Below are 27914 nucleotides of genomic sequence, written 5' to 3'. Positions count from 1 at the left end.
TTCTGTAAGATCATCTTACATGCGCTAAATACTCATGCACATCTCCAGAAACACACGCAGTCCTGCAGCAGATGTTGAGCTGATACCTAAACGCTAAAGACACAATAAAAGCCTCTGAAAATCTCCCAGCGCTGAAGGGGATGCATATGTGGCTGGCAGTTCAAAGACACTTGGCTGTTCCTGCTGGAAAAGAAGGAATCCTTCCTTTGCCGGTTGGTTGGTTGCTATGGATATCTCTCAAAAGCTCTTCGAATAATGACACATCCCACCTCTGATGTCAGAGCTGTTGATGTGTGTGTAAAGAGGGAGGGAGCCTGAGCCTGTTGCTCATATCATCAAATGTGCCGCCAGCGCTCTAGAAGCTCCGCAGCCTGTTGAGGGATCGGATGGAGTTGAAATGCTGAACTGCACACTGAATGTTTCCTTCAAAATAAATCTCATGAACAATCTCAACTACAGATGAACTATGGTAAGTGTTTCCAACTGATGCGTGCTGTTTGCTTTTTATGCTTTTTGCAGTTCGGTTTTATATTGTGGTGGGAGTTTAAACGAGAAGAATGGAGGCGTTTAACCAAACCAAGGCTTGAAAGTGATGTTTTGTCTGTGCAAATATGTCCTGTTAGTACTGCAGCCCAAATCAGATCAGGCTGCTTCCCTAGAGCTTTGTGGACGGAACGTGGATGAGTTTGATACATTCATGTCGCTTTTATATTCAGTGCTTGAATTTCATCCATCTCGGTGCATATTTTTTTTATTTTTCCTTTTTTCCTGCTGCATATTTCTCTTCGTAATTATTATATATTGTATGATATTATTAGGGGTTATTAGAGATTTTATTTGAATTATTATGCATGATATATTATTCAAATGACTCACAGTTGAACGCATATAGCAATATTTGCTCAGAAAAGCCCTTAAACAAAGATTTGTAGGGACAATTTGTCATGTCGCTTCAAAATCAAATCTCTTCATTCTTCTGTGGAACACGAAGATGATATTTTAACAATATCGAAAGTCAATGAGGTCCAATGTTATTTGGCTCCCATTTTTCTTAAAAATATCTTCTGTTGTGATTTGCAGAAAAAAAGAAAGTCATACAGGTTTGGCATGAGGGTGAGTAAATTAAGTATCATATGTATACCTCAAAGCATGATATTGTAGCAAATGAGTACAGCATTGAATAGAATAGATAAAAGTTGCTTTGGATATGAGCATATTGTATGATTTTGTGTACTTGCTGGCCACAGAAATCCACTGAGTTGAGTTTGTTCGTGTTCTTGGGTTCCATGTGCTCTGATGTCTAAAACGCTGCTCTGTGTAAACATGAAAACTGATGCCTTTGGCCGTTGCATCACATCTTGTTATTTTGAAGAAGCCATGTGAAGACATAAACAATTCAGCTTTTCAAAATGTGGCTTAAAGAGATAGTTCACCCAAAAATGAATATTGATTCATCATTTACGCATCCTTATTTCTTTCCAAATTACTTTTTTCTTCTGAATACAAAAGAAGATATTCTGAAAAACGTGCAGGTGTTTTTTTCTATTAAATGAAAGTCAATGGGGTTCAGAGTCGTTCTTTAAAATATCTTCTTTTGTGTGGTTGGCAGCATTTTTGATGTGGTAATCTTGTAAATTCAGTGTCTAGAATGCTAAAATGGCCAGAAATGACCCTTTGAGGAAAAGCACTTCATGTATTTTTTTTATAATTATGTTATTATATCATTAATTGTATTAAATTAATTTCATGAATTGTATTAAATCATTTAATGTTAAATCGAGGGCCCTAAATATTCTATATATTCAACTCAAAATATATTCACATTACCGGTTTAATTTCATAATGCTTTTATAATATTTTGAAGTTTAGCTTTTAGATAAACAGTACCATTGTGCACCTTTTTATTTTAGTTTTTTATATCAGCAATAGAACAATTTGTTCCTTTTGCATACAACCCGAATTCCGGAAAAGTTGGGACGTTTTTAAAATTTTAATAAAATGAAAACTAAAGGAATTTCAAATCACATGAGCCAATATTTTATTCACAATAGAACATAGATAACGTAGCAAATGTTTAAACTGAGAAATTTTACACTTTTATCCACTTAATTAGCTCATTTAAAATTTAATGCCTGCTACAGGTCTCAAAAAAGTTGGCACGGGGGCAACAAATGGCTAAAAAAGCAAGCAGTTTTGAAAAGATTCAGCTGGGAGAACATCTAGTGATTAAATAAGTTAATTGATATCAGGTCTGTAACATGATTAGCTATAAAAGCTTTGTCTTAGAGAAGCAGAGTCTCTCAGAAGTAAAGATGGGCAGAGGCTCTCCAATCTGTGAAAGACTGCGTAAAATTTTTTTGGAAAACTTTAAAAACAATGTTCCTCAACGTCAAATTGCAAAGGCTTTGCAAATCTCATCATCTACAGTGCATAACATCATCAAAAGATTCAGAGAAACTGGAGAAATCTCTGTGCGTAAGGGACAAGGCCGGAGACCTTTATTGGATGCCCGTGGTCTTCGGGCTCTCAGACGACACTGCATCACTCATCGGCATGATTGTGTCAATGACATTACTAAATGGGCCCAGGAATACTTTCAGAAACCACTGTCGGTAAACAATTTTGTCCTAGGAGCTGTCAAATCTTCAATTTGAGCTCTGTTCAATTGCATTGCCAAATAACATTTTATTGTGCATTTATAGATGCACGCTTATCCAGTGTTTAATGAAAGCCAAATAGGATGCCATTACCAAATGACAGTAGTCAGGTTGAGTCCATTTTATTTAATTTAACAGAACCATTTATCCAGCATTCCCAAATGCATCTCTAATGTTCAAGCTCTGCGTGTCACGATCGGTGTTACGGAAAACACAGGAGAGAGAACCAATTGCGAGTACGTCTTTAATAAGGGGGTAATCCAAAGAGAATACACAGTCCAGGCATGAGTCGTAACCAAAAACATCCATCCAAACATAAACCAAACGAAGACAAGGCAAGGGCAAGAACTGACGGACATGAATTAATATACAACATTAAACAAGGACTCCGTGACTAAGACTCAGACAGACCAGGTATAAATACACAAAAGGATTATGGGGAAACAGGAGACAGGTGGGGAAACAATCAATTAACTAAACAAGGAGGAAGGTGACCAAATAAGGAGACAGGAAGTGATAATATGATAAACACCGTGGGAACTGAGGACACCTAGTGGGAACCCAGGGAACACAACCCAGACACTGTGACAGTACCCCCCTTCTACGGAGTGGCTCCCAGACGCTCCAAGACAGACACAAAACAGAGACCAGGAGGGAGGCGGACAGGTGGAGGCTCAGGGGGAGGGACGGAGGGCCAGAAAAGAAAAACATGGGGAACAGGCACCAGAATGTAAACACAACACAGAAAGACCAGGAGGGAGGAGGACTGGAGGAGGTTCAGGGGGAGGGACGGAGGGCCAGACTAACAGAAAGGAACAGGGACAGACATTAACACAAAAACAAAAGGAAAAAATAACATGAAGCCCCCCAGGGCGGAGCAGAAGACCACCACACCCTTGTGGTCAAGGCCAGAGTCCTCCAGGGCAGAGCGGAAGACCACCACAACCGTGTAGTCAGGGCAAGCGCCCCCCAGGGCGGAGCAGAAGACCACCATGTCCGTGTGGTCAGAGCAGAAGCCACCCAGGGCGGAGCAGAGGACCACCACATCCTTGTGGTCGACGCCAGAGTCCCCCAGGGCAGAGCGGAAGACCACCACAACCGTGTAGTCAGGGCAAGCGCCCCCCAGGGCGGAGCAGAAGACCACCATGTCCGTGTGGTCAGAGCAGAAGCCCCCCAGGGCGGAGCAGAGGACCACCACGTCCTCGTGGTCGACGCCAGAGTCCCCCAGGGCGGAGCGGGAGCCTCTGGAGCAGCATCGGCCACCGCCTCGGCATCGGGCACCGCCTCGACCTCCGGAACGGCATCGGGCACCGCCTCGACCTCCGGAACGGCATCGGGCACCGCCTCGGCCTCCGGAACGGCATCGGGCACCGCCTCGGCCTCCGGAACGGCATCGGGCACCGCCTCGGCATCGGGCCCCGCTTCGGCATCGGGCACCGCCTCGGCCTCCGGAACAGCATCGGGGACCGCATCGGGCCCCGCTTCGGCCTCCGGAACAGCATCGGGGACCGCATCGGGCCCCGCTTCGGCATCGGGCACCGCCTCGGCCTCCGGAACGGCATCGGGCACCGCCTCGGCCTCCGGAACGGCATCGGGCACCGCCTCGGCCTCCGGAACGGCATCGGGCACCGCCTCGGCCTCCGGAACGGCATCGGGCACCGCCTCGGCCTCCGGAACGGCATCGGGCTCCGGAACGGCATCGGGCACCGCCTCGGCCTCCGGAACGGCATCGGCCTCCGGAACGGCATCGGGCACCGCCTCGGCCTCCGGAACGGCATCGGGCCGGAGGCATCGGGCATCGGGCTCCGCCTCGGCCTCCGGAACAGCATCGGGCACCGGAACAGCATCGGCCTCCGGAACAGCATCGGGCTCCGGAACAGCATCGGCCTCCGGAACGGCATCGGGCACTGCCTCGGCCTCCGGAACGGCATCGGCCTCCGGAACGGCATCGGGCACCGCCTCGGCCTCCGGAACAGCATCGGGCACCGCGTCGGCCTCCGGAACAGCATCGGGCACCGCGTCAGCCTCCAGAACAGCATCGGGCACCGCCTCGGGAACGTCCTCTGGGCTTTGAGGAACGGTAGACGCCTGTCTCCTCCTCCTCCGCCCTCTATGATGGCGAGTCGGTGACACCTTGTCTGGAGACTCAGGCGTTGAGTCGGCCATGTTGTGCTGTGGCTCCAAGCTGGCGGCCATCTTGTACTGTGGCGCTGGGCTGGCGGCCATCTTGTGCTGTGGCTCTGGGCTGGCAGCCATCTTGTGCTGTGGCTCTGGGCTGGCAGCCATCTTGTGCTGTGGCTCTGGGCTGCCAGCCATCTTGTGCTGTGGCTCTGGGCTGGCAGCCATCTTGTGCTGTGGCTCTGGACTGGCAGCCATCTTGTGCTGTGGCTCTGGACTGGCAGCCATCTTGTGCTGTGGCTCTGGACTGGCAGCCATCTTGTGCTGTGGCTCTGGGCTGGCAGCCATCTTGTGCTGTGGCTCTGGGCTGGCAGCCATCTTGTGCTGTGGCTCTGGGCTGGCAGCCATCTTGTGCTGTGGCTCTGGGCTGGCAGCCATCTTGTGCTGTGGCTCTGGGCTGGCAGCCATCTTGTGCTGTGGCTCTGGGCTGGCAGCCATCTTGTGCTGTGGCTCTGGGCTGGCAGCCATCTTGTGCTGTGGCTCTGGGCTGGCAGCCATCTTGTGCTGTGGCTCTGGGCTGGCAGCCATCTTGTGCTGTGCGCTGGGCTGGCAGCCATCTTGTGCTGTGGCGCTGGGCTGGCAGCCATCTTGTGCTGTGGCGCTGGGCTGGCAGCCATCTTGTGCTGTGGCGCTGGGCTGGCAGCCATCTTGTGCTGTGGCGCTGGGCTGGCGGCCATCTTGTGCTGAGGCGCTGGCTCAGCAGCCCTGACGTTGACCGTCTTGGGAATCTCTAGAATCTTGGACAGCGTAGCGAAATAATCCAAGAATGAGTCAGCGGCCTTCTTGGGCGTTGGCGCTGAGCTGGCGGCCATCTTGCACCGTGGCGCTGGACTCGCGGCAATCATGGGCAGTGGGCTCTGATCCATCCCACACGAGACCCGGGTCGAAGGGAGGCCATGGTTGAGAGTGATGCTGGGTCTCCTCTCGACCACTCCCTCCTCGGCGACCTCCCCTGGTCCCCCGGAAAACCACCAGGCGAGTTCCCTCAAAACCGTCTCTCTCCCGCTCTATGGCTGGGGATGAGACATAGGCAGACATACCGCTGGTTCTTACTGTGACGGAGTCCTTCTGTCACGATCGGTGTTACGGAAAACACAGGAGAGAGAACCAATTGCGAGTACGTCTTTAATAAGGGGGTAATCCAAAGAGAATACACAGTCCAGGCATGAGTCGTAACCAAAAACATCCATCCAAACATAAACCAAACGAAGACAAGGCAAGGGCAAGAACTGACGGACATGAATTAATATACAACATTAAACAAGGACTCCGTGACTAAGACTCAGACAGACCAGGTATAAATACACAAAAGGATTATGGGGAAACAGGAGACAGGTGGGGAAACAATCAATTAACTAAACAAGGAGGAAGGTGACCAAATAAGGAGACAGGAAGTGATAATATGATAAACACCGTGGGAACTGAGGACACCTAGTGGGAACCCAGGGAACACAACCCAGACACTGTGACACTGCGTGTCTGAACAACTGCGACTGCTAATACTGAAATTACACCACTTGTTTAACAGCAAAATGTCTTTTCTTTTCTATTATTATTATTTTATTTTTGCTTAATTTTTCTGTTACACATAAAACCGGTTTTGATCCTAATTGTCTTGTTTTTAACATTGTGCATCTTTATACCCTATTCAGTATATTCTGTTCTGGCTTTGGCAATACATTCAGTCAATATCAGGATCTATTTGGGCTTTTATTGATCATTTAAATATTTAATATGAAATGTCATGAGGTGAAGACCTACTGACGAGGCCAAAATTCTCTTCTGCTCATTCTGCTGATTAAAAATACAGCAAAACAGTATATTGTGAAATATTATTACAGTTTAAAATAACTGTACATTTTAAAATGTAATGTAGTCCTGTGATCAAAGCTGAATTTTCAGCATCATTACTCCAGTCTTCAGTGTCACATGATCCTTCAGAAATCATTCTAATATTTTGTTTTATTTGGCCTTTTGATAATTTAGATAATTGACATTTTTCATATGAAATGCCATGAATACATGTACAGGGGGCCAGAGGTCTACGTCAGGGTTATAATACATCAATATAACTAAAACCATAAAAGTTTGCTATTTGAAATAAAATAAAATTTATAAAAAAATTATTATATTACTTATTTTATTTCATCTGGTTTCCTCAACAACATTTCTCATTTTCATTTGATGTACTAATATACCTGAAAGTAAAACTGAAATAAAATAATTAAAAAATATATAAAAATAATAATAATAATATCAAAAACATACAAGAAAATTACTAAAATATACATAAAATGTATATTAAAAAATGTAACTTTATTTCAGCTATAGTTTCCAAGTCAGCATTTCTCATTTTCATTTAGTTTTACTTGATATACTAAGATAACTAAAAGTAAAACTGAAATAAAAATAATAAAAAAAATAACTAAATAGACATTAAAAAAATCTAATAAAATCAACAAATTTACAAAAACTTTATATATATAAAAAAAATGAAAACAAAAACTTATTCAAAATATTAATAAAAACTATAATGGTATCTGCATGATACTAAAATAACACTGGAGCACATTGAAAATGTGGGTTATTTTTAAAACAAGAAAAGGTTCTGATATAAAAAGGTCAAATTAATTTTTGCAAAGGTCAGACATTCTTGCTTCCACTGAAACTCAATGTGCTCAAATCATGCTGAAAAACACGGTCATTAGGTTTTGTTCATGTATAAAGATGCCTTTGATGTTGCATCAAATCAGTAAAAATATGAAATAGCTGCATTTCCGCTAGCAGCCTCAGACTTCTGGACTGGACTTTAGTTCTGTTAGCACGAATCAACACATTCAGGGTTAGAAGTCTCACTGTGGGTGGTTTGGGAAGAGTTGGTGACACTTAGTCATAATGAAGTACACTTCTCTGAATGTGAAAAAGTTTCTTGGTGCTTGAGTGACATCTACGGCCGTGAGTGGGTATGAATGGTCATCATTTTCCTAAGGTGGGAACGTGTCCTCTCTGTGAATCATCATCATCATGGTGTAGTGGTATCGGCCGGGTAGCTTGAGGTTAAGAATGACTCACATTTGCATATTATGAATTTTTCAAATCAGAAAACGACTGACATAAAAATGAGTCTATCCATTTAACCAGGACAGCGATTCACGCCATGTCTCTGGAAACTTCCTCTATCCAGTTATTTGCACGGTGAGAAATGGACTCCAAGCTTATTGAGAAGAGATTAGATCTCTAAAAAACAAATGTTTTGCATAAACCTGTAGTAGTTCGGATTTATTTCTAGGTTTGTCGGCTACAAGGAACAGCTGCTTTTCCTGACCATAACCAAGGAACTACAATACATTTACATTTATGCATTAAGCAGATGCTTTTTTTTAGCATTCATGCATTTGCTGGAAATCAAACCGATGACCTTAGTGTTGCTATAGCACCGTCTTTGAGCTGCTGGAACTAGATCTTCTTTCTGTGTTATTTCGAAAATAATATTGCAAACGCCATATAATATTTATTTACTTTAGAGTGTAGAAAGACAATCATTTTCATGCTGTTTCATGCTCTTAGGATTAAGCAGTTTTTTTTTAAATAAAATTACGCAGCCTTACGTACAGAATATAAAAGTCCTGAAATGGCATTCGCAGCCCATTTTATTAATGGGACATTTCTTTGAATGAGATATTCAATGAGAAAACAAATCTTGGATGTGACTTCTTTTAACTAATTGTTAATGTGAAGTGGTGTAGGAGGGGTTAAAAATAGAGATTAGTGACACTGACCATAAAGTTTTCATGAATGATTGATTAAACGCTCACAATATGACCAAGAAAATCTATTAATAGAGAAAATTGGGTCGCTTGTGTCACTGAAAACCATAGTCTAGTTCTTGAAGTACAGCAGGGATCAGCACTAGGACCAGTTTTAATTCCAGTTACTGCAATTTCAGGTTCAAAGGACACGTCCCTGAGAGCTTTAGTGATTCAGAATGACAAAAGGCTTCATCATCTTGGTATGTATTGTAAAAGGGCTGTTTTAATGAGCAGGGTTAATGTCTTTTCATACCTTTATGTGGAGTGTAATTGTGTGCTGTGGTCAGTATATAGCAATTATAAAGGGTAATTTCCTGTTTGCAAAGCTTATGATTAGGGAACTTCTTATATACTTTTATGACCGTGTTTAATTAGGAAATTATGGTGAGTCTGCAGATTTGCTAACCGCACTATTATTGAAGTGAGAAGCAGTTAATAAACTCAGGCTTTAGCTTCCTTGCTTTTGGTATATGCAGAGTTTTTCTTAGTGGTTTTATTAATAAATGAGTATAGTTAATTTACTGAAGATTTTCTCACCCTCTGACCATCTGAGATGTAGATGAGTTTGTTTCTTCATCAGAACAAATTTGGAGAAATGTAGCATAACATTGTTGCTCACCATTAAATCCATTGCATTGAATGGGTGCCATCAGAATAAAAGTCAAAACAGCTTAAAAAAACATCACAATAATCCACAAGTAATCCACACCACTCCAGTACATCAATCAATTTCTTTTGAAGTAAAAAGCTGCATGTTTGTAAGAAACAAAGCCATAATTAGGTGTTTTTAACTTCAAACCATCGCTTCTGGACAAAATATGAGTTCATAATCCATAATAATACTTCCTTCAGTGGAAAGTCCATCTCCTGTTGTCCTCTCACATCAAAATCAACCCACTAATTTGTTTAGAACTATTTTCACTTGTAAACGGTGCTGGATCTTTGCATATTTCTCTCCTGAATCAGATAAGACAACTTTTTTACTGGATAATAAGTAATATTATGGATAGAGGACTAATTCTTTTGCCAAAAGCAACTGATTTATTTCTTATTTTTGTGAATCTTGGGTGACCTGAGGGGTATTACATTTTACAATTTTTCATCTTTGGGTGAACTATTCCTTCAATGGTAGCTGTTTTTGCGTGCAAAAGAGTTTTTGTAATGAGAGTTGTCTAGCAAGGAGTCTGTACTCGATCATTGTCTTGCAGAGCTCTGGTAACCTCATCCACTCCCAGTGGACTGGCTCTGAATGATGGTGGAGTGGATGTGTTTTGAAGCCCACTCTGCAGGACAGTGGTTTATCATCGACAGTATCTGAAGGAATAAGTCATTTCATCACATTTGAAGTTTGCTAAGAGCCTGTGCGTTTCAATCTATCTCATCAGATGGAGTATTTTCTACAGTGTTAATGCTGGATGTTGCTCTCCTTGTTTTCCATCCTCCTTCAAACACATTTTCGGCTCTACAGCAGCTGTCTGTCTTCTCGTAGCTCTTGAATGTATCTTCTCCAGTGGTGGTCCCCCCGAGGCGCGCTGTGGTCCAGCTAATGCAAGCGCTCGCTCTGCGGCAGTGACATTGTTCAGACTGACACCCGTGTTTCTGTTACGGGCCGCTGCGGTTTCCGTTCCTGGCAGTGCTTGGGCATAATGGAGATTACTCACTGAGGTCTGCCTGCTGGTGGCACACAGGAGATGGATAATAACTGTTTGAACATGTGTGGTAATGCACACAACTGCTGGACGAATCCTTATGTAACCATTCCGTAATTTATGTAGAAGTTTGTGCGGTCCTGTGAAGTCTATTGACCAATAATAATTTTTTTGCATAATTTTCATGATATTTGTTTTCAAATATGTGTGATAAAAAATATTAAAAAATAATATTTTTATTACCTCCAAAAATAATTACATTACAAAAAACTGTTAATTTTTAACTAGAGACAAATTGATTTCTAATAAAGCAAATTTTATGTCTGGGTCACATTTCACATTAGAATCTTCATATACTGTATATATTTTGTGAATATGTGTGTATGTATAGCTTTTTCCATAATATTATATGAAGTATCATTTTTCTTTTATAATATTTTTATAATTATAATGAAATTGAAAATACTACAATAAAATTATATATATATATATATATATATATATATATATATATATATATATATATATATATATATATACAGTACAGACCAAAAGTTTGGACACACCTTCTCATTCAAAGAGTTTTCTTTATTTTCATGACTATGAAAATTGTAGAGTCACACTGAAGGCATCAAGGGCTATTTGACCAAGAAGGAGAGTGATGGGGTGCTGCGCCAGATGACCTGGCCTCCACAGTCACCGGACCTGAACCCAATCGAGATGGTTTAGGGGTGAGCTGGACCACAGACAGAAGGCAAAAGGGCCAACAAGTGCTAAGCATCTCTCGGGGAACTCCTTCAAGACTGTTGGAAGACCATTTCAGGTGACTACCTCTTGAAGCTCATCAAGAGAATGCCAAGAGTGTGCAAAGCAGTAATCAAAGCAAAAGGTGGCTACTTTAAAGAACCTAGAATATGACATATTTTCAGTTGTTTCACAATTTTTTGTATGTATATAATTCCACATGTGTTAATTCATATTTTTGATGCCTTCAGTGTGAATCTACATTTTTCCTAGTCATGAAAATAAAGAAAACTCTTTTAATGAGAAGGTGTGTCCAAACGTTTGGTCTGTACTGTACATATACAGTATATATAGGATAATTAAACTTAAAAAAATATATATATATTGTTATTGACCAGTAAGGTGTTTTTGTGTGTGTGTGTGTGTGTGTGTGTGTGTGTGTGTGTGTGTGTGTGTGAGTGTGTGTGTGTGTGTGTGTGTGTGTGTGTGTGTATTGTTTTTCATGACATTTAAGCACATTTTGTAACTTTTTTTTATTATCAATATTTTTTAAACAATGCATCTTGACAATTTTGGCATTTTCCATTATTAATCTCATTGATGTTTCACATTACATTCTCATTAAAATTGTATAGTATCCCAAATTTCCATGTAATAAATACTTCCACCATATAAAAACGTTTTTTTACTAAATTTAAAATGTTTTTTGAATTACAGTTATTTTGTATGTATTCTTATAAATGTATTTATATTTATATATTTTTTATTTATCTTTTTATTTTGCATAACATTAATGGAACTTGGCAGTGTGTGCTTTAATGTCATCTATTTTTGTCAAAAAAAAAAAAACATAATTACTTACTTTTTTTTTTTTTTTTTTTTTGAAGTAGCATATGACCTGAACATGTTCCTGCATGTTTAGTGAGATTGCCCCAGTAGTGTGATGATAATCCGTGATAAGTAGGCTTGCATTGTGATCATATTGTCATTAATAAACATAGGATTTAGTGCAGAAATGGAGATCAGGATGACCCTGCTGCTGGGATATAAATGCGAACAAAAACTCAGAGATTTTGGCACGTCAGACTGCCATGCATCAGCCTTTATGTGCCGTAATGTGCTGAAAACCTACCAGGAATAGAAGCAGTGCTGTGGCAAAGGTTAAGTACAGCGAGAAGATGGAGAGGTTTGCTGAACTGCTGCGAAGCCCAGAGTCTGTTTTATGTACGGCGGACACAAGAGAGAAAGGGAAAGCAATTATAGCCTGAAGATGTTTCTTGTTTCAATATATTCAGCGATTTATTAAATCCACCCACTAATATCTAAAAAAAATCCCTCTCTCTCTCTCTTTCCGATTCACATTTGAGTTGATGTAAGCAGATGTCGTACGATATGAGTGTAGCTGCAGGCGCTGTTAAACATCCCAGTGTTTAAACATGTGTTGTGTGTACATAGTCGTGTAAGAGATGTACACAGATCTGTTGCGGAGAATGTTTTCTGCTGCGAGCTACAAGTTTCAGAGATACAGATGAGGAGAGAGCAGCATTATTCAGTGATGTTCTGCTAGTGCAGATACAGTCAATGTGCTTTTTGTGTAAAGGAACATCATTCATGCTGAGAGCCATGGTTTTTCCAGATGGCAAACTTTTAAGAATAACTCACCAACTCAAAAAATCTGTGGTGTGAGTCATTTAATGAAAACAAATAATGAGCCTTAATCTTTGAGGATGTCCCTTTGTGTTGTGTTTAAAGGTTTTGAAGGTAAAATCGACTCGATTTTTTGAAAGAAAAGTAATCTTATCATAATTTATTGATCATAACCAGTAGCCAAACTACTAAAAATAACCAACAAATGTCTGTTGGTTAATGCCAAATCCGTCCAACAGAGTAGATTTACTTGAGATATTAAGACTTGTTTTCTTTATGTATCTTTAATACATGTGTAGTTTCCCCTGCTGCAGATCAGACTTCTTTTATGTAAACAAGAAAAAAAACAAGTGCAAACATCTGCTAGTGCAGTGAAACAGAAGGCATTTATATTCAAGAGGCAATTCATGAAAACAAGCCTTTTATCTTATGTAGTTTTGTTTTTCAAATGAAACTTTTCTAAGCATTTTTAGATATTTGAACAAGTAAACAACACAAATACTAATTAAAAGATGATTTTTGGCAATGCAAATGGCTATTTAGTACGATAAACTTATGATGAGTTTATAATAAACTTTTAACTTAAAAAGACTGTAAGTCTTTTGAGCTAAACTTGCCTATAATTAACAAAACAAATGGTGGTAAACATCACTGTAAAAAGTTTACGGAAATAATAGGATATAAGAATTTGGGAGATTAAAAAAATACATTCATGTATTTGGCAGACACTTTTTTTGGTTTCATCAACGGGAACATTTTAGTTTTACTCAAAAATAACCTTTATGTAAGTAGTAACTGGTTGCAAATGCTTCTTATTGATTTATATTTTTAGTAAGCCTATAATGAAGAAATATTATACTAATAAAAATATTACTCTGAATAATGTATATGAATTTAAATAGTATTATTTTAAGTATTGTTCATACATAAATATATATATATAGTACAAATATTACTGTAAAAAATAAAACAAATTATGTTGCTAGTAAATGATATTCTTCTTATTATTTTCCTGACATTGAAGCACATCTCCCAAAAATAATTGACATCTTGTTTTTTTGTTTGTTTTTGTTTTTTACCATTACATACGTGAAGTTGAAACTGATAACTGAAAAGTTATAGGTTCGAATGCTCTTGTACTGTGTGTCACTTTGATTTAAAGTGTCTGTTAAGGCAGTACTTGCAGTGCATTAGTGATGGGAAAAATGAACAGATCCATCTGATGGTGACAGAAAACTGCTGCTGGCCTTTCTTTGATAAATCCACTCATGGGCATGATGGGAAAGTCAGACGGCCACAGATGCATCAATCTGAGGGGAAGCGGGAGCAGAAGTCCTAGAGACGTAGAGCTGCAGGACCCCATAGACGATGGGTGGGCGGCACCAGAAAACAGCATGAGATGCGTGGGACGGGGTGGGGTGCGTTTGCCAAGTGCTCTCACCAGGCAGCAGTGGAGGATGGTGTATCTTCACCCAAAACATGAGTCTCCCTGCTTAATCATGAGCACTGTGGATTTAGAGTGCACAAAAATAGTTAACATGATGATGTGAGGAACATAATGGAAATTATGCACAACATTGACATCAGAATACTTTACCAGCTGTTCAGTAGGGTCTGGGTGATATAACAAAAATTATGTTTGATGTTTTTAGCCAATTGATGAAAATGTCTTAAAAGTGATCTTCCCCAGGAAATGTATAAACTAAAACACGAAATGTATGGCATGGTATGTTCTGCTGTATTTGTAACAAACATACTATAAATGTTGAAGACGGATCTGAACAGAACTCTAAAAACAACTAGACAATTGAAAACTCGATGCCTAAATAAAAAGCACATTAAAATAAGTCCAGCGCTCGATTTTATATCACCAACCAAGTGATCAAGTATATACGTTATCATCATGAATAGTTAATATATCGGCCATCCATGTTAGCTGGATGATGTTTCTCTGTGTTTAACAGCACAGAGAGGATGTTTTGTTGTGAGTAAAGATGTCCCAGAAGAAAAGCTTTGGCTTCTATTTATGTCTGACATGCAAATATGTATCAGACATAGATAATTCAATAAGCCTCATACAAATCAGCCAGGAGATATTTCCCATGTTATCCATCACTTTGATGAGATAGAAACACTGATGTTCTAGTTATTGTTCTGCCATTATGCTTTTGCACATATCCACACAAACTCAAATACTCCAAAAACTTTGTACTGGATGCTAAACAGTGCATTACTTTGGAGAACAATGCACGGATTGACAAAGACACGGTTCACAGCTCATGTAAGTAACAGTGGGAGTAAGGCTTGTTCTTTCTTGCTGATCAAAATATTAAACTTGTCAGATTTTACCTTATGATATTAGATCCAACTTTTTTTATATATATATATTATTAGAAGCAGCATGGAGGCTGTTGCCATTACGTTTTGCATGACTGCACTAAGTGTATTAAACACACGAGCAATTTTCCCATTAAGTAATTTTCTTTGGCTATCACAGTATGATTATTCTTGCCTTTCAACAGTCACTAAATCCAGCAATGTAAATAAGCGATGCCTGTAATCTTCCTGTGCTCTGCATACTACATATCACATTACCAGACTGATCTCTTATTCTGCTCAAGTAGCTCAGTCATCAAACAGAAACCAGTAGAACAAGCTGCATCTGAATTGGTATTTAGATATATTTTAGACTGTTTATTGCAGCTCAGAGGTGGTATGAATGCATTTACACCGCAATTACAATTGCATAAATAATGTTGTCAGATTGAATGCATTTTAAATGGGTATTCAAAGGATAGTTCACCCAAAAATGAAAATTATGCCATAACTTATTCACCCTTAAACCTGTATGATGTTCTTTGTGCTTTGGAACAGTTTAAGAAATGTCTCAGTAACCGAAGGTCAGTGGTAATTCACTAAAACAGTTTGTTTACAAACATTCTTCAAAAGATAAATTTTTTTTAAGTTGTGTAGGTTTAAAATGTGAATTCTTTGGGATACCAAAGTATAAACAAGAAAATTTTAAAGGTGCTATTCAGCAGATAGAATGGGGTAATCTATTATTGGGTATTGATTGTGAGGAAGATAGTGAGATTTTTACAAAAAGATTAGGAAATATTATTACTGATTATACCTGTAAATTTAATCATAGAAAGAAAAAGAATATGGTCCCGTGGATAAATGTAGATATTCTGAATGTGATGAAAGACAGGGATCATGCTTTGAAAACCTCACTTAAAACTAAATTGAGTAGTGATAGATATCGATTTACTATGTTGAGGGAACTCTGTGGTAAAGAAATTAAAAAAAGCTAAAGCCGATTTCTTTCTCACTATGATAGAAAAAGCAAGAGGCAATCCTAGAATTATTTGGAATCAGTTAAAAAAAATAACAGGCCAACAAAATAAAGATCAGAAAATTTTAGAACTTAAAGTACAAGGGAAATTAGTAAATAATACAGCTGAGATGGTAGAGATTTTTAATTATCATTTTGTTGATTCCGTGGAAACTATTACTCATTGTTTTCCGCCTGCGTATACTAATGTCTGTCCAGTTACAACAGTGGAGCCTGTTTTTACAATAAGGTCTGTTAGTGACTCTGATGTTATAGTAGTTGTATAGTAGATGTAGTTCATTTTCAATGCATCCAATGCAGTTCGGTTTTAGAGCAAAATATTCCACGGAAACCGCAAATTGTTTTTTTATAGAAAATATTAAAACTCTATTAGACAAAGGAGGTGTAGTTGGAGCAGTGTTCCTTGATTTAAAGAAAGCCTTTGACACCGTTAATCATAGAATCCTTATGTCTAAGTTAGCTTGTTTTAATTTCTCATCACATACACTTAATTGGATAGAGTCATATCTATCAGATAGATCTCAATGTGTTAGACTACACAATCACCTATCTAATGATTTAGGTTTATCAACTGGTGTTCCGCAAGGATCTATCTTGGGTCCAATGCTTTTTGCTATGTATATAAATGATTTTCATCTTTCATGTCCTGGCACTAATATACAAATGTATGCAGACGATACAGTGATTTATATACATGGTAATAGTCTGACACAAGTTGCAAATGAACTTACGAATTCTATGGTTAATGTGTCTGCATGGCTAAAAGAGAATTGCTTGCAACTAAATGTGTCCAAAACAGTGTGTATGTTTTTCTCTAAGTCTAACAGTATTATTAAAGAGCCGGATGTTTATGTGTCAGGGGTGAGGCTGCAGGTAGTGCCACAATATAAATATCTGGGAATACTGATTGATTCTAAACTTACATTTAAAGCTCACGTAAAAAAGGTTTGCAAGCAGGTTAAGTTTAATCTCTATAATTTTAAGATTACTAGAGATAACATGTCATTAGAAGCAGCTAAGATGTTTATGTACTCTATGGTTCTCTCTCACATGACTTTCTGTTTAACCACTTGGTCTCAGGCGAGTTCAGTGACTTTAAAACCATTAGAGTTCTTATACAAACTTACACTCAAGGTCCTTGATAAGAAATCGGTATATTCTCATCATTGTCCAATACTGGAAAAATATAATTTATTGAGTTGGGAAAACATGATTAAGTATGCAAATGTATGCTTGATGTATAAAATTATTTATGGTTTATCTTCTCCCCCTCTTGGTCAGCTAGTTCGTATTAGAACAACTGATTATCGCTCTACAAGAGGTGCATTAAGACAAGACTGTATCATACCACTTAGACGAAGTAAATTTAGTCAATCTGCTTTTTCTGTTAAAGCTGCACAAGAATGGAACACTATTCCAACAACTATAAGAGATCTAGACACTTATGCTTTATTTAGGGCTCAATTGAAGAATTGGTTAATCAGTACTCAGATCTGTCATCACTAGAATCTTATATCTGCGTATTAGATATAATATTGTTTAAAATATTATTACATCCTCTTATTGTTTGTATTTTGTTGCATTGTTTTTAATTGATCTTAAATTGTTTAAATAGATTTTTTTATTGTATTGTGTAATTATTAAAATTTCTATTATGTATTCTTAATCATATTTTGTTTAGGTTGACTTGTAACATCTTGTCCAGGGACTACGGATGAAAAATAGCCCTTGGCTAATTCTGGTACATTTACAGGAATGTTTTTATTAATGTACAATGTCCCTGAAAAAAAAAAAAAAAAAAAAAAAATTGACAGTAATGTTTGAGAATTTTTGGGTCATTTAGTGTTATTTATTCGTTTAATTATTTATTTGATTGATTGCAATTATTTGTATTTATTATATATCATTTATGCTCTAATTATGGCATTTTTGCCCCGATATCCTGAATTTTAGGGGCATATAACTGCATTCTTTCGGCTAAATTGTTACAGCTGCATCAGGTGCATCACCAATCAACTGTATGAAATTTAAGATTAACAATGTGATCTAAATGTATTGTTATTCTAGCTTCAATACCTAATTAATAAAATGAATGCATTACATCCACAGCCCTAATATATATGTTTAAGGATAAAAGAAAAGTACAACTTTGGAAAGATGTGAGGGTGAGTAAATGACAAAATATTCATTTTGGCAAGAGGTGTTCTTTGAAAGCAGAGGGTTCAGATCCCCAGCGCTCGATCTTCTACATGATGGAGGTTAGTGTTGTTAGGTTGGAAAGTGTGCTCAGCATGTTACTGCCAGAATCACAGTCCTGTGACTCAGAGGCAATCTGGAGAAAAAGCCCTGGAGCAAAGCTGTGATCTCGCTGCGTCAGAGAGAAGCTCAGTGTTACCAACACTGCGGTTCAAAGGTTCGCCCTGCTCCACGATTGTTCTCGCACACTCTTTTATTCTGTCCATCCACACTGTAGTTCCTTAAAAGGAATAGTTCACCAAAAAGAAAACTGTGTCATTGTTTACTCAATCTCTTGTTCCTCCAAACCCACTGACTTTTTTTGTTCTGTGGATGAGAAATTTTGAAGAATGCATTGGAAAAACAATGTGAACAATGAAATAGTGTGTCCACCATGAACGTACAATAAAACAAGACTGTCTAGCAACCCACTATATTACCCTAATTATAGCCGTGCGCTATTTGGAATTGAATTGAGAAGAATTTGAATTCCAGAATTTGAATTGAGGTAACAATAGATAATCCTGAAATGAATTTGAATTAAGGTAGCAAGAAGATCCAGAATTGCAATTTGAATCTGAATGCAAAGGAGGAGAATAAAAAAAAAAACATTGAATTTCACAAAGCATTTACAATTTTAAGCATAGTTTTGTGTTTAGCATAACCTTTTTTGAAAGTTAAAAAAATTATGTTACTTAAGTGTAAAAACTTAGAAACGTTAGAAATTACCCAAATAATTAATTTAGGTCATTTTTATTTACATTTAAGTACAAGCTATAATGTTTTATAAACCTTACAGATTAACAGACTTTAACAGGTTAATAGAAAGAAAGAAATACTTTTTATATACATTTCTTATATTATTAATTCATTCACGTCCAAGAATGCATTACTTTTTAAACTGCAATCCAGTAAGCTCCCTTTCTTGTCATTTCCTCATAAGTGTGGCCATTTCAATATGAATAAATAAATAAAAGTCTTTTAATTTAAATGGGAGCTAAATCTTAAATTCTGATTTATTTTTTATTACTTTTGCAGCTTATATGGTGCAGACAATATGTTTTCATTTTAATGTACTTGTTTTTTTTTGTTTGTTTTTTTAGGCCTTCCTTGACTCTTAACCCTTCTTAAGATAAAGGCCGGCATGAGCGGAAGATAAAGGCAGCAGACACTCCTCAGCAGCCCAGTAGTTGGTGCATGCTTATTTTGACAGCTCGGAAACAAAAGGCCAAGCATAATCATTATCTCGCAGCGACTGACAGTGCAGGTGCTTAATAAGCATGCGGTGACGCACACTCTTCCTGATTTTAGCAACCAGAAGACTCCCATCTTGGCCTCTGATTGGTGCCTGAACACACAGGGCCACAGTCACTAATTTGTGACTGTGAACCCATTACAGCTTAATCATGGTAATTGATTTAATTAGTTTGGACACTGGCCATGGAGGGGATAAAGCATCTGGGAGCAGCATTGTGCACCATTCAGAATTGAAATTACTATGGCTTTAGAATTCCAGCTGAATTCCTGAATTTGAATTTGAAATCGACAGAATGCAAAACAGGAGATACAATTAAAAATTAACTGATATCTAACAAATTGAATGTACCTGTATTTATTTGTAAATTAAGTATTACTTTTTTATTTAGTCATTTTATTTTTGTCATTATTAATAATACTGCTTCATATATTATTAATAATACTACTGGTGCTTTTATGGCAGGATTGTGTGCCGTTCAGAAATTAAAATAACTTAACTTTTTAATATTTATATTAATTAATTTTATTTTTAATGTAATATATTAGAAATTAAGTGAATTGAAAATGTAATATCTAATAAATAAATATGCACCCTCAGATTCCAGATTTTCAAATGTTTTATTTTTTTATTTTTTTATTGACCTTATGATTGGTTTTGTGGTCCAAGGTCACATTGTGTATAAATATATATACTATATATATTTTTTTTTATTAATAATTGTGTCATTTTATATATTATATATTTAACTAACTTAAATTGTGATTTATTTTTTATAGTTACCAATAAAAATTAATTACTTAAAATAAAATAAATATTAATTTAAAAAAATCTTAAAATATGAATATATATTATAAAACAAATATATATTGACATATAATTCTTTTTTTTAAGTTAGTTGTTATAATGGCAGCATTTCTAATTTTATAACATGATTAACTAAAATAACTAAAACTTACATTTAGGGAAACAAATACTAAAAATGACAACTAAAACTTTACATTTATAAAACCAATAAAAATTGATTCAAAATATGATAATAGTACCTCAATGATACTAAAATAACACTGAAAAATTGTGAAACAACATTTTATTTACTTGTGTTGATTTTCTTTGAAATGAACTTAGTAAATTCCTCTTCCTCTAATTTCAGTTCAACTTCCTGTGGGAAGTGGCTGATTCAATTCAATTTCCAAAAGTGAAAAGAAGCTAATAAAATCTGTCCAGCCTTGTCTAGGAGGTGAACGTCTTCACTGGTGATATGTTGAGCCAGAGCATTTCGATTTATCCTTTAGTCTGTGGTTTGCATTGCGGCGTTGCAAGAAAGGTGTCTAAGGTTCAAAATGCTCCACTTGTTGTGTAGGTGAACGTTTGAGATGAGTTTGAAAAAGAGGTGTTGGAAGCACTCGAGTTATTCATTTTCACACTTTTACTTGGATGGGAAGGCTTCCTGTCTCGGGTTATCGCAGGCTAGGTAACTGCGTGCCAAGATATTCTGTTCACTTGTTTCGCAAGGGTTCATTAATTGGCAGGTCCCACGCAACAAGTCAGAACATATAGCATCTTATCTGAACGTCCCAGATGCTCCAAAAACAGCAGATGAAAGGCCCTGTGGGGTGAAAAACAAGTCATGATAATTATTAGTCAAAAGTAGCATGAATAGCATCGATTTTGCTAAGAATCTTAAATGTCACCATAATCTTACCAACAATTGCACTTTACTAGACCTAAATCACAGAGTCTGTCCCAAAAATGATTTTTTGCTTCTTGAAATTGTGCCTCACAGTAACCTACATTTTCAGAGATAGACCGATAGAGGAATAGATTTGCATTTAGTTTGGATTTAATGTATATATTAAATTACAGTTTTTCTCAGTGGCTTTGGTGCATTTCTCATATCAGATGAATGAAATTCTCCCCATGATCTTGTCACTTGTGCACATCATAAAATCAGTTTCTCTTTCTTTTGAACAAGTTAATGACAACAAAGACTAAGCATCTTGTTTGTGAACAGTGACACAAGAACTTTTCATTCTGATGCCACTAATATGTTCACTGACATAAATACTTACTTTGGAGAGATGAACTAAAGATTATGAGTAAGTTGCAGGCTTTCACAGAAAATCCATTGTGTGGTGCTGTTTGTACAATCATCGTTACAGATAGATAGATAGATCTTTGCAACCGTAATTGTAGGTAATATTGTGATACTGATTTGGTGATGTTGCCCACCCCGTTATCATTATCAGTCTAGCAGTGAACAGGCCTCAATACCTTGATCACTAATCTGCCATCTCGGTCTCATTGAGCAGGTCACTCTTTGAGAGGAAGCGCTGGACTCCAGGCATGTGACAGCCGCTGAGGTGGAGGTGGCCGGGTGAAAGATGACTTTACTGGCAGGCGATGGTTCGGATTACGACTACAGCGCTTTGAGTTGCACCTCGGACACCTCTCTGAACGCGCCGCCCATCCAGGAGCAAGAGGCCCTCAAGGGCGTTTATTACAAACGGGCACAACGACTGCCTCTGACCGACCCCGGCATCCCCGATGCTCTCCATCCAGATGACAACGGCATCCTGCCGTCCTGTGGCCAGCGGCTGCACGTCATCATTAACGTGGGCGGCCTGCGGTACCAGCTTCCCTGGACCACGCTGGAGGACTTCCCCCTCTCGCGTCTGGGCCAGTTGCGTCTGTGCAGCAGCTTCGACGAGATCATGCGGGTGTGCGACGACTACGACGTGGCCCACAACGAGTTCTTCTTCGACCGCAGTCCCTGCGCCTTCCGGACCATCCTCACCTTCCTGCGCGCTGGGAAGCTGCGCTCTCTGCGCGAGATGTGCGCCCTGTCCTTCCAAGAAGAGCTGCTCTACTGGGGCGTCCCAGAGGAGAGCTTGGAATGGTGCTGCCGGCGACGCCTCCTGCAGCGCGTGGAGGAGTGTGAAGAACTAGAGCGGGTGGTGGAGGAGGATGAGGATGACGAGGAGGACAGTGGAAGCGGATTGGCCAGGGAGTCTCGTCTCGGACACTGGATGGGAAAACTAAGAGACATGGTGGAGAAGCCTCATTCCGGCCTTCCCGGGAAGATCTTCGCCTGTCTGTCGGTGCTGTTCGTCACCATAACAGCTGTCAACCTTTCCATAAGCACCATGCCTGCCATGAGGGAGGAAGAGGAGACTGTAAGTACCAGTTTGTCCTGCGATCTACTACTGTTCAAAAGTTTGGGGCTTTTTTAAAAAGAAATGCAACTTTAATTAGACAAGGATGTTGTCAAAAGTGACAGCAAAGACATTTGTTCTTGAGCAGCAAATCAACATATTTGAATGATTTCTTTTTTCTGATTTAAAATTTAGCTTTGCTTCAAAGGAATAAATTACATTTTTAAAGTATATTTAAATAGAAATCAGCTATTTTAAATTTTAATAATATTTCACAATATTACTGTTTTTACTGTAATGCTGATCAAATAAATGCAGCCTTGGTAAGCAAAAAAGTCTTCTTTCCAAAAAATTTACAAATGTTGTCTACCGCAAACTTTTGAATGGTAGTGCAAATCAAATTTGCATGAAATGTATTTATTTATTTTTATTTTAAATAAGGTAAAATATGTATGCATGTATAAATATTAAATTAAGTTTCTGGGCGATATACAGATACTCTGATATATATATATATATATATATATATATATATATATATATATATATATATATATATATATATATATATATATATATATATATATTAAGGATGCACCGAATATTCGGCCACCGAAAATTTTTGGCCGAACTTAGACTTTTATCACCGAAACAACACGGCCGAAATGTTGTGATGATGCAAACAGAAACCGCGACCTGCACGTGCACCTGCATAGCGCAGACCATGATCTCCCCGCGACATTCACTTCACACCAGTGAGAACATTCTCTCTCTTCTTATTCCTTTATTCGCAGCACTAAAGCGTCTCCTAACAAAGAGATTAAGATGGACCACGAAGTGAAAACAAAGAAAAGTACAGTCTTATAGAGTCTGTTAGCACACGTCTCACTGAGATCTTTTCGGATCCTCTGCACTTCATCGCGAATGTGCTTTATCCGCGTTATAAAGACCATTACTTGGATGCGGAAATAAGGCAGCGAGCACGAGAAATGATCCAAGCCGCGCTGGATGCGGAGAACCCGTGTGGAGACAGAGAAGCGCCAAGCGCAGGAGACTGAGATCAGAGCGCAGAAAAAAAGACTGGTGTCTGCACCAGATCAGGGGCATGCACCCTCGTTGTCTGATGTGTTCAGTGGAATTCTGCAAGAAAGTGCCTCAAATAATAATAATACGTTGGCTATTTTGTTCTTAGGCTACTATATGTGTGACATTATATATAATATATACACACACACACACACACATACATATATACATACATAATATCAGATTGTAGCCATATTTCTGCTAGATTTTTTGCTAGATTTCTGCTTTAATTTGATAAAAATGTTTATTTATGCCCTGGCCCTATTTAAATACACTCTCTCAAATATTTCTCAAATGTCAGGCAGATGACAAGCTCAACTGCTCAACAGCTAGATGGTTATCTATCTGAAGTCCCCATCCCCAGAAGTGATAACAGTCTTTCCTACTGGAGACGTAATGCACTTTCTAGTCCTACAGAGAAAAAATTCAAATGCACTTCACCTAAATGCACTTTGTTTTTATGAGAGAACAGTTCATTTTAAAACCTTTCTGCAGGCCAGTAGGCCGGTACATTATTATTTAATATACACATGAGTGGGATAAATTTTTAGTTTGAATTTTGTTTTATAGTGTGCATTGTTGCAATGTGCTTAATAAATATTTGCATAATTTGTAATTATGTATTTTTATGTTTTTGTTTTTTTATAATTTATGTAAATGTAATTATCTTTGAAACTTTAATATTAATTTATGCAATTGCAATGTCTTAATTTTAGTAAAGTTAGTACACGGTTATAGCAATAAATGCAATGGTACTAATAATTGGCATAATTTCTTTCGGTGTTTCGGTTTCGGTTTTCGGCCTTGGTTTTCTCTTTTTCGGTTTTCGGTTTCGGCCAAGTATGTATATATATATATATATATATATATATATATACACACACACCGTATTTTTCAAACTATAAGTCGCACCAGAGTATAAGTCGCATCAGTCCAAAAATACGTCATGATGAGGAAAAAAACATATAAGTCGCACTGGACTATAAATCGCATTCATTTAGAACCAAGAACCAAGAGAAAACATTACCGTCTACAGCCACGGGAGGGCGCTCTGTGATTTCAGTGTACTGTAGACTACAGAAGCACTGAGCAGCATAGAGCGCCCTCTCGCGGCTGTAGACCGTAATGTTTTCTCTTGGTTCATTTCTCTCGGTTCATGTCGAATTAATTTTGATAAATAAGTCACACCTGACTATAAGTCGCAGGACCAGCCAAACTATGAAAAAAAAGTGTGACTTATAGTTCGGAAAAGACTATAAGACTATACAAAATAAATTTGACTGGAGTTTAAAATAGTTCAGGTTTGCTCCTGAAGATCTTGCTTTCTGCAGACTGTAGTTGGAACTCAAACTCAAACACACTTGGACCAGCTAATCGAGGTCTTTAAGTTCACTTAAAAATAACAGCCAGGTGTCTCACAGCTCATCTCTGCAGGAAGAAAGATCTCAAGGAGCCAGATCGACCCCTGTTCACAGTTGTTCTGCTCAACCAGAGCGAATCTTTGCTACAGGAGAGGTCATCTTTTTCCAGAAATAATTTGTGGCAATTAGACTGACTTGCGTGTTAAACCAGCTCCTACTCTAATTGAATTAAGACACCCATTGTCTCGACTCACATCAGTCACTGGAATAATTAAAATTGCCGCCTCTGGTACAGAGGAAAACAGAGCATAGAAAATTAAATTAAGCGTTAAACCAACATAGCACCAGCCAGACAGAGGCTCCTTCCATTTTCATGAATTACGTCCTTTGTTTTTGTCACAGGCTATTTATGCTCTATTGTGAGGGAAATAAGGCTGTAGGAATTTTACTTCATATTTTATTCAAAGTATTTCCTGGAAAATCTAAACAATGTTGATAAATGTATTATTATTTACTCCATGGTGACATTTAGACCAGAGGTTTTAATTTTATATTCATAAAAGCAATGATCTCTGTTCTGCTGGTTTGTATGTCTGGCACAGGGTTTTGTTTTTAAGGACCCAGGATGCAAAGTTGCAGGTAAGTAGTTCAAATATCTTATCATTCCAAATTTAGCACTGAAACATCAAGCTGCAAACAGTATTTATATAACGGGGTTTAATTATCAGTGCACTTAGTCAGTTGCACCATTTTCACAGTTGAGCTGAACTCATTTTCTACATCACAATCAACACATTTTTCTCACTTCGCTGTTGTTAGTCTTCAAGGAGCAATTCTAGGATTTAATGAGAATGAAAAAGACACTGGAAGAAGCGAAGTGAGATGAGGTGAAACTATAATATGCAGCAAAGCTCTGAAAACAAATCAAAGACGGATGTGTTTTCATGAATCCCTGACTTCCTCTAGTGGTGGACTAGCAGTATTACAACTGAGAACAAGACATTGGCCGGGATCAGAGAGGATGAACCTTTTAAAGGATAGTTGCTTAAAAAAATAAAGATATTCTGGCGTCATTTACTCGTCCTCATGCCATTCCAGTGATTTTTTTCTTCACAACTTTAGAACACAAAAGAAGAAATGAGAAGATATCTGTCCATACACTGAATGTCATAGAGGTTCAAAAGTTTCAAGATGACACTAATCAAGATGTAGGATTATTCACAACAATATTTACATCAAGTTTCAAAGATCCAAGGTTTCAAATTATGATATATATGGTATATACACACACACACACACCGCAGAATAAGCAAAAATAAAACAGTACTACTGTAAAAAATAAGTTAAGAAAAATAAAGTTAGTTAAAATGAACAAGATTTTTATATTTTTGTCTCTTATGCTCACTAAAGCTCTATTTATTTAATTAAAATGTAGTAAAAACTGATTTTGTGAAATATTATTACGATTGAAAATAAATGTTTTCTATTTTCTATTTTGTGTTGCTTAATGTGTTTGTGGAAATCTTATAATTTTGGCATTGTGGCATTTATAGAAATCTTTTGCAACACTTGTTTTGATCAATTTAATGCATCCTTTCTGAGTAAAAGCATCTAGACTTTTAAATAGTGGTTCACACATATACAACTTTCACTTCGTCTGTTTCAGGGCAAATGCTCTCAGATGTGCTACAACATCTTCATCGTGGAGACAGTGTGTGTGGCCTGGTTCTCGCTGGAGTTCACGCTGCGCTTCATCCAAGACCGCAGCAAGCTGGCCTTCCTCCGGCAGCCGCTCAACCTGATCGACGTCATAGCCATCCTGCCCTACTACATCACGCTGGTGGTGGACAGCACCTCCACGGGCGAGAAGCGCTTGGGCTCAGGCAACAGCTACCTGGACAAAGTGGGCCTGGTGCTGCGCGTGCTGCGTGCGTTACGCATCCTCTACGTGATGCGGCTGGCGCGCCACTCGCTGGGACTCCAGACGCTCGGGCTGACGGCGCGCCGGTGCACGCGGGAGTTCGGCCTGCTCCTCCTCTTCCTCTGTGTGGCCATAGCACTTTTCTCGCCACTGCTCTACCTGATCGAGAATGAGGCCGGGGCCACGCGAGAGTTCAGTAGCATCCCTGCAACGTACTGGTGGGCTGTGATCACCATGACCACGGTGGGTTATGGCGACATGGTGCCGCGCAGCATCCCTGGACAGGTGGTGGCGCTCAGCAGCATCCTCAGTGGGATCCTGCTCATGGCGTTCCCCGTCACCTCCATCTTCCACACGTTCTCGCGCTCTTATGTGGAGCTCAAGCAGGAGCAGCAGCGGCTGCTGCAGCGCAGGACTCACTTTCTGCTGCGCAGCCGCATCGCCGGTCTGGGCAGCAACATGTCACTGGAGAGCGACGTGCTTTTTCCTAGTGTCTCGTCGGATCACAAAATCCACGAGGAATAGGAGTACACAAACATGGAGGACGCTAATGAACACAGAATATAAAGCAGGTGTCTTCATATCTTGAATGTCGTTTTACGCATTGTCCATCAACAGTCTGTTAAAGGGATTTAATTTTCAAAACTGAACATTCTATTATCATTTCCTCACCCTAATGTCCTTCCAAATCCCTAAAGGTCCTTGCACACTTGAGTCCAAAAATGTTTTCATATTTGTCATTCTTTCCTATCAAAATGCTTGCTATGGATGCGAAAACGCAGAAAAACAAACTGATACAACATTTTTTATAACGGACGAAACTTTCAGAGGCAGTGTGTTAACCTTATTGACACAAAGTGAG

General features: G+C 38.7%; 1 protein-coding gene across 1 annotated transcript; it reads left to right on the top strand.

The window, feature by feature from the left end:
* The first annotated feature begins 265 nt into the window (after window positions 1–265).
* Window positions 266–27914, top strand: LOC132118507 (potassium voltage-gated channel subfamily G member 1-like). Its single transcript, XM_059528390.1, has 3 exons — window positions 266–469; window positions 21842–22705; window positions 26798–27914. The coding sequence occupies exons 2-3, from the start codon at window positions 21914–21916 to the stop codon at window positions 27575–27577; spliced, it is 1572 nt and encodes a 523-aa protein (XP_059384373.1). The 5' UTR covers window positions 266–469; window positions 21842–21913; the 3' UTR covers window positions 27578–27914.

The sequence above is a fragment of the Carassius carassius genome, chromosome 37 (assembly GCF_963082965.1).
Source record: "Carassius carassius chromosome 37, fCarCar2.1, whole genome shotgun sequence".
NCBI classification, from domain to species: Eukaryota; Metazoa; Chordata; class Actinopteri; order Cypriniformes; family Cyprinidae; genus Carassius; species Carassius carassius.
Note: the sequence above shows the minus strand (reverse complement) of the source record. Positions and strands in the feature narration are given on the sequence as shown.